The following is an 8,448-nucleotide window of genomic DNA, read 5'->3' on the forward strand; positions in this document are numbered from 1 at the left end:
AGGAACACGAAACTTTAGACAGGTTCAGACCACCGAGAACGTAATACCCTACGTCCTGTGTGGTGGTCTGTGTTGCCTTAGATGATGTAATATTTGGAGGGGATCCCTGCTCGTCCTTATATAGTCGGGGGATAGGGTTACATGGAAATTCTAGCTAAATACGGGCTTAGGAGTCCTACCCGAGTACTAGTCGGGTAGTTTCCTTTTGTTCCGACTAGTTCTACTCATGTACGAGTAGTTACGACTGGTGTAGGGTGTGGGCCATATCTCATCCCTTATCCTAAAATATGTACGTCATGTGCGCAGTCCCGTGGCCCCAATGGGAATAAATTGTTTAGTAGCATGGTGTAACATTTGAATTGAACTAGTTTGTTTCGGTTTGGATTTGAGGGATTGCTAACACAATTATTATAATTTTATTTAATCTTGTGAAAAAACCCACTTCTAAAAACCGTTGTATTGTATATAGTTTGAGAATTTCTCTGGAAACTTTCTTTGGAATTATTTTAGAGTTTAAGGGATCAACCCCTGCCATAACTGAAAGCCAAGACCGTTATCGTTTACAGCGCAGGGAACGGGGATACCATTCGACAGTTAAGCACCGAAAACCACCACCACCAAACTACTACAAAAAACCAAAAAGGGAAGATAGCCTGTCGGTTACACTAAACCACCACGGGCAGACAAGACAAAGTGGACATCGAGCGCTTCATCTTCAGGAAGACACCATCATCAGGTTGCCGCCAGCATTCAGAGTATCTTCGTTGAAGAGCTTCAGCAGATCTTCCGGCAGGTTCACCATGTCCCAGTCGTAGTTGGCGAGTCTCCAGACAGCAAGCGAGGCAGGGGCAACACCTCTCCTCAGCCAGTAATCCTCCCAGGCCTGGACGCTATTCTCTTTAGCTCTCCTATGCTTCCAGATAGCTTGTTCTTCAACTCTGCCGGGCACACAATTATCCAATTCTGAACCGTCATCGCAATGCGCACGAGTAGTGTCTCCACACTTCTCCAGCTTGCATTCTGAAAGCGCAAGTCATTTCTTAGTTTCCATAAACTCCATAAAGAGACAGAAGACAGCATATTATGAACAAGGAATCTCTTATTACTAAGCCATAACCTTCCTATTGTCTCAAAGCCATTTCCTATCTCAATACCTAAAGCCTCAGAGATCCCTTTCCACATCTGTCTCGCAACAACACACTCAAAAAACAGGTGTTGGGAAGTTTCTCTCCCAGCACAAAACAAGCAAGACTTATCATCTAGGATCTTTCCCCTACTCTCTAGATTATCTCTGGTCAGATTTTTATTTCTTGAAAGGAGCCACAGGAAAAACTGAACTCTGGGAGGGATGGTCAAATTCCAGACAGCTGGAACATGAACAGGAGTTACCCCCCTAAAGTTGATGGCCTTATACAAAGACTGAGATGAGTAAACCCCTTTGGTGGAAAACATCCAGATTAGAGCATCTTCCTCACCATCAAAGGAGATGGTAGAGGCTAATTGTTTCACTTCCATCCAGTCATTCATCTCAGCTTGCCCAACTGTCCTTCTAAAGGTGCATTTGAGGTTGATCCCATCCCAGAGATCAAAGATAGTGCCATTTTTTCATTGACAATCTCATAGAGATTCCAAAACTGGATAGCCAGACTAGAGGTGCCTAATCAATTGTCCTCCCAGAATTTAACCTTTCTGCCATCTCCAATTTTCCATCTAAACCCCATCCTAGCAGCCTGAGCTGCCCACATTACGTACTCACTTCCAGAATAATGGATAGACTGCTAGCTTCAAGAGAAGTCACTTTCTTTGATAGATTGCCTGGTGTGAGTGTTTTGTTTGCTCTGTTTTGACATCTATTTGGTTGGAAACGTGCACAATTGTTATTGTTACGAAAACAACAGGCGAATAACGAAGACGATCAACCAATAACGCAGAACACAACACGCAAATTTTTACGTGGAAAATCCTTCAGGACGAAGGGAAAAATCACGGGCACCAGCCAGTCACGACTTCACTATTTCTGGAATGTTTTACAGGAACGTCGCACTGATGGCGGCGGCTTACAAGATAATGATCTATCCAAAACCCTAATCACGGTATTTATAACCTCGAACCGGATTTGGATCACAATTCAACAGTTATTTTAAGAAAATTAGAATGCCTAAGAGGAACCATTGAAGTACAAATGTATCCACTCACGTCTTCTATCGACTGAGCGCAGGCCTGAGTAGAAGTGTAGAACCTTTCAGAGGATCTGCCTTGCCTTGCTGTCACAAAGTGGATCTGAACAGGAGCTCCATATTTTTCTCCGTGAGGTATGCATGATCGAGCAATCATACTGCAAATGGTCCCTACTCTGAAACAATCCAAACAAATCTCGGTCCCGTTATCGCAGAATTAACACACACATGACATAAGCTGCACACTGATACACCGTTACAAGATTTGAAAACATCTACCGGTGGACCCAAGATCAAACCATCCTTGTCTCCCAGAGAAATTGTGCTGCGTGGTGCTGCCAGTGTGACCCATACAGCATCACTAGATCATTACAAATGTCAGGTTCCGTGCATGTGATGACCCAAGGGCTGAATGAGATATGGCCTCCTGCAGTGCGCCAACTCGTGACTGGGATGCAAAGATCAGAGCAGCTTCAGATGGTCCTGAGCAATCCAGGCGCATTGGACTATTATGGGGCAACAACATTTATCCCTCATGTCATGACCATATGAGAGAGAGCCCATCAGGTGCAAACAACCATATGCTCCAGATGCTATTGACAGACATTCTTTGGAACGTATGAATCTGACAAAGGAATAAAGATTCAAACCACATATACAGACAGATCGGTCCTTAATGGAAAAATTACAATGGATCACTGTTCCTTTCACAGATCAGTGACGGGTATGGGCATGCGCCCATGCGCAATTGACAGGCAGACACCATTTGGAGCATCCTTACATTGTTGAAAAGCTGGGTGACATGGTAGTTGGTACTGGTCATTTCAATATTTGCTGGGAGACCTCCAGATTTAAGATGAAGTTTTTAAAAACTACACAAGATGCTAAAGATCAAACCTAGGAAATATCTCACATTTACAAGGGAACAGCATACACATTCTAAAGATGCAGCACAAGCTCCACTTGATACAGCTGCCCATCAAATCTCAGACCCAAGGCTTCTGCAGGGTGAACAAGGCCATCAACCATTCCACCAAAAATATACACACAACAACCAGAAGTATCTACACATGCCCCATGGAAGGATCGGTAATTTGGGCACTGACCATCAATTCTTAGCTTTTTCCACATCCTTTTAGACATTTTCTTGGAACCTGACTCGTACTGAAGTAGAGCTGGTGTATCCAAGATCCAAAAGTCATCCTTCCGTCGCCTTTGTGAGTCCTCTCCGCCATACACAAGGACCTTGCCTCCCAAGGCAAGTACTGCTGAATGCCCAACCCGTGGAAAAGGCATTTCACCAAGAGCACTAGACAAGTCATACTTTAGCTCCTTCCATTTTGGGGAATGATCACTAATATCAAATAACCAGACATCATTAAGAACCTCAAATTCTGATCCTCTACCACCAAACAGTACCATGCGTGTCCCACCAATCCAAGTTAAAGAGTGACCAGAACGAGGTGGAGGCAAAGGCCATGTGTACCCTATTTGATGCCAACTGCCGGATCGGAGGCCATTTGAGAGATCAAGAAGCCATGTATCACCAAGCCGGCTGCCATAGAGCCCTATCCCACCATGAATCACAATGAACTTATCATTGACGCAGCAGGCTGCATGGGCTCCACGTGGAGGTGGTGCAAGTGGGCCTACCTCCAGCAGTCTCCATGAGATCCGCATCCTTCGAGGTTCTTCAGAAATAACTTGGCCTATCCATGTATCATTCAAACGCTGGCCCCGGTCAGTGATTCCACCAAACAAGACTAACGTGTCACCGACTAGAGTGCATGAATGACTGAAACGCCCACTTGGAATGCCAGAGGCTAATTGCTGCCAGCTAAGTACAGTAGGCAGTCTATTTCCAGCTCCAGTTCCAGCATAAGCCACCCAAGTATCATCAAGATGGTGACCTAACTAGAGCAATAGAGAACATCAGAAAACTAGTCAGAAACTGAAGACTGGGATAAAAGACAATGAAATAGGTTTTCATAATGGTAAGTGGTAACAAAAGCTTAGAATCATAGCATGTAATCATCCTAATTCCTATCACATAGAAAGAAGAAGAAAAAAAGGGAAAAGAGAAAAAGAATCTCCAAACATACATATATATATGTATGAAATGTTATGCTTTGATACCACCTGTTAGGTGTACGGCCCTAGGACAGATCTTATATCGTTGAACAGAACATAAAGTTTTACATCGTGAAAACTATCAGGCCAAGGATTGGTAGCGTATAGGAGGTAAGATCATTGAAAGTAGAAGCTAGAACATAGATGAGAGAATATCAGAAAATGAATAGACTAATTTTCTCTTTCTCTTCTCCAGGACATGATACCTGCCCCTTTTATGGGGATGGACCAATGGACTCTTAACTCAACTGAAATAAGTCTTCTATGCAATCAAATAGAAACCTGGCTCAATCATAGGCTTGAACACCTTATGATAAAACTGATCACTACTAAGACTTATCCAATTTATCTTCTTATACTTCCTGGACTTCTTGCTATGCTAACATCAGATTCCTGCATACAAACATATCTGCCACCGCCACCATGCTGCTGCATGCCTACATGTTGCCTCCATACCTGCCATTACGAGCCAAGCCTTCATCCTCAACATTCCAACCTTTGGAACAAGCAGCTCATCCTCAACCTACAGTTGATGAAGTCCTTGGTTGCCCACATTGACAAGAAGGCGTTGATGATGAGCAACCCCTGGTGTGGCACTGTGGTTATACATCATGGAAGCTATCAGTGACTTGGGCAAGGTCAGCAGTGGCACAATAACATTGTTACCCCAACGTGTGGTGATCGATCCACACAGCAACATAGACAGCTCCCACAATAACAGAGAGAACATGGCGATGGAAGAATGACAGCATTTTTTCCCTGTCTGTGGTAGCGATGCAGATGAAGATAACACATTGGACTCAACGGTTGCATAGTTTGTGTTGGTCCCTTGGTCAATTTAGTGACGTGGTAAGTGCAGCATCATGCTGTCCCTCCTTCAACTTGTTGCTTTGCACTGCATCAACTTCACACTCATAGTTCTCATCCAGTGAGTTATTTTTTTAAGCTAAGAGGGATTCCTCCGTGTCTTTATGATGGAAGAGAAAGCAGCAACTCAATGTCAAGCTGCCAGAAGGCATCGTAGAAATGTTAGCCTTGGGGCCTTCCTGAAGCTTGTGCCTCATCAAGGAATAAAATATTTAATGAAGGTTGCAACCCTTGACCTCTCATGACATGTTTCAGTGGTCCTCATACAACCATAAGAATTAAAGATTTGATGAGGAACACTCATTGTCATAGCACTTGTAGATCTTAATGCAGAGAGTATCATGGCCATCTCTTGCAGAATCCACATAGTAGGCCTAGTGTCGAATATTTGCGGATTGTCAACATCTTCTCTATAGCAAAAGCAATGGTGTTCGATGCCAAATGATGTGAACCTTTATCATAAGGGTTACTCCCGTGCAAAGGATAAGTGTCATGATTTGAAGGAGCAGCAGGTGGAGTATCTGATAGCTTGACCAAAATGCATAGACAAGCACCATGAGAGAGCAACAACAACAGTGAAATGCAGTGGTAGGCAGATGCAAATGGTACCGGATTTGGATTTAGGCAGTTGAGGCCAGGGTTAGTATTGGTTTCGTACCAATATATTGAATCTAGGGAGAATAATTGTTCCTTGAAGTCTCCTGACCCTTATTTCTATAACTACGTATTAGGATCTTGACTCTAAGATGAGAAGATGATTGTCACAAGATCAGGGACTCAGACTCCTTTTAGACCATAATGCTAACTTACGGACACTATTTCTTTCATATTGGTTGGAAATGGTCTTAATCTTAGAGCACAAAAGGTTTCTCAATTCTCAGAGCAAAAGAAAATTTTATACATTTTTCTTTAACCTACTTGACAAAGCTACTAAGATTGTATTCAATCTACAAATCAACACCAACAACCAATCAGGAGTTCAGGACGACAGACTTAGTGCTCACATTTAAGTAGAAAGAGCAACTGGAATCTTCAATCTGGAATAACCAATGCAAACTCAAAACAGAAGCTTAAACAATAGCAAAAAGGAACACAAAACAAAATCAGTGCATCGATGGTGAAAAGTATAGCTTCCAGCTAGATAGAACTAAAAGTAGCCATTTCAGGTAATGCATAGGAAGTAATGTACTCTGCTACAAATCTGGAATACTGATTTCCAATATCCACACAGTTCATGTATTAGATACAATAGTCTTAACTAGATTAACAATTAGACTTCTAAATTAATTATAATAATTAGGTTAAAGATAACAAAAGAGGAAAAAGAGGTTTTAAAAGGGCAGAACTTTAGGAGGAGACAATATAGGTTATGGAGGATTCAACATTTTTTTTCTTGCTTGCTCTTGAATAAGTTATCAAAAAACCAATGCTGCCACTCAAACAAAATGCTCTGAAGGAAAGCAGCCAACTTGATTTGTAATACATATAGTTTGAGCTAAGGAATTATTTGTATTCGATCCTTAGGATTTAATTGAAACTTGAAAATAAACTCCTGAATTTTCCAAAAAGAACCTTCTTCCTACAATTATGATGTACAAGCCTGTTGGTCAAGTTCTGCCTGATGTGCTACACAACTGCATATACCATGATATGTTACATTAACAGGATACATGATATGTTGCATGAAGGCTCTCAAAACAATTGCCTAGTCTACCATAACTATCAGAACTATCTGAACTTCATAATCGACAAAGCATTTTTTTTTTGGATGATACCAGTGTAAAATTCAGTTCTACACGTTGTACTTTGTCTGAACAGATCCCATGCCATTTTCTTAAGCAGAAAAAACAAATAAAGAAAATCAAAGCATGAATTAAACACCTGCAACTCATACAAAGATTCTGCATATAATTTGCAGACTATAAGTAACTTGTCACAGCCGAATCAACTGCAGTTCCTCGTGCCCATCCTAGCACTCTGCCCCAGTGATCGAATTTCTCCTCTAGTGAGTCGATTCATAGAGCGCGCGCACAGCAATCACCGTTTGGACATTAATGAACCAATTATGTAACAAGAACGATGTGGTGAAATGATTTGGATGCAAGTACCTCCCTCGCAGCCGCCGCCGAAGAGCACGAGCCATCCAGCGACGAGGTTGAGCGAGTGCGACGCGCGGGGTCGAGGCGAGGCGCCCCTCACGGGGACGCGGCGCGCGGACAGGGCGCCTAGCCTGGCGACCTCGGCGTAGACCCTCCTCCACGGCGCCGGCACCGCGCCGCCGCCACGCTCGCGCTCGCGCCGGCGCTCGGCTAGCGCGGCGGCGGTGCGGGCGCCCCAGTCCCGGCGGCACAGCGCCTCCCAGAGCGCGTCGGAGGAGGCCCAGGCCCGGAACGCGCGGCAGGTAGCGGCGAAGGAGAGCACGGCCTCGGGCGGGAGCAGGCGGAGGACGGAAAGCAGCTGGTCGTAGCCCAGCTGCGCGATGGGCGGCGGCAGCGACGAGGATGATGGTGCCCCCGCCTCCTCCTCCTCCATGCGGTCAGCGCCGCCGCAAGCCGCCTCTATGCCCCCGCCGCATCCCATCGCCGGCCACGGTTCTCGCCATTTCTTGGCCCTTGCCCTCTTACGGCGCCATGATTCTTGGCTTACTGGCTTGACTCCTCTAGGACGCCATGGTTGTCGACTTCTTCTGTGCTTGACTGCTTGGATCCTGTGAGAGCCGAGAAGTGGGTCTGATGCCTTGGCTAGTGGAGGAGAAGGTGATTGCTGGCCTTGGGGGCTCCAGCAAGCAAGCAAACAAACCAGAGGGGGAGTGGAGGGGGAGAGTGTGGCCGGCTTGTGCTTGTGGTGGTGGTCATCAGTCATCACCTGGGCCCTGGGAACAAAATGTCCACATGCTAATTGGTTGTTTTCAGAAGAATAATAAGGTTCCTAATTGTAGTTAATCTTCTTGTTAGATCTTGCTGATTGAATGATGTTCCGCATTTAGTCTTATACTCTTATCATATTCAAAAATTCCACGAACACATATAAAAGTTGATATTTAGGTACCTAATTGAGTTTCACGTGCCAACCAATTCTAGAATTCGTAGAATTCTTTGGTGCTAGAATTGTAAGGTGAGGTGTTATGCTCGCCGGTGTCAGTACATGACTCTGCCATTCCTTCTAAATTGAGCTTGAAATCTGATGGCGATGGTTTTAGTTTGGAGGAGGAAATAATTTGGCGGAATTTGGCGCGTTCCGGTGGCAGCCAGTGGGGATGGGACAGATTTCTTGT

General features: G+C 44.4%; 1 protein-coding gene across 2 annotated transcripts; it reads right to left on the minus strand.

The window, feature by feature from the left end:
- Nucleotides 1-504: 504 nt before the first annotated feature.
- LOC112896586 (F-box/kelch-repeat protein At1g51550) lies at nt 505-8,034 on the minus strand. Of its 2 annotated transcripts, none has more exons than XM_025964606.1 (2): nt 7,283-8,034; nt 505-1,020 (listed from the first exon to the last, which is right to left on the minus strand). In XM_025964606.1, the coding sequence occupies exons 1-2, from the start codon at nt 7,752-7,754 to the stop codon at nt 716-718; spliced, it is 777 nt and encodes a 258-aa protein (XP_025820391.1). In that variant the 5' UTR covers nt 7,755-8,034; the 3' UTR covers nt 505-715. The 2 variants fall into 2 exon arrangements, with proteins under 2 accessions (XP_025820391.1, XP_025820390.1); XM_025964605.1 differs by lacking the exon at nt 505-1,020 and adding an exon at nt 2,760-4,087 and having other exon boundaries at nt 7,283-8,021.
- Nucleotides 8,035-8,448: the final 414 nt, after the last annotated feature.

Source organism: Panicum hallii, chromosome 6, assembly GCF_002211085.1.
Source record: "Panicum hallii strain FIL2 chromosome 6, PHallii_v3.1, whole genome shotgun sequence".
Classification (NCBI taxonomy): domain Eukaryota; kingdom Viridiplantae; phylum Streptophyta; class Magnoliopsida; order Poales; family Poaceae; genus Panicum; species Panicum hallii.

Excerpts from the sequence above, each read along its gene's own strand:
- LOC112896586 (XM_025964605.1), bottom strand. The coding sequence starts at position 7,754 with ATGGGATGCGGCGGGGGCATAGAGGCGGCTTGCGGCGGCGCTGACCGC. Across the intron at positions 4,088-7,282 it reads CGGCGGCGGCTGCGAGGGAG|GTCACCATCTTGATGATACT; the intron begins GTACTTGCATCC and ends TGCTCTAGTTAG.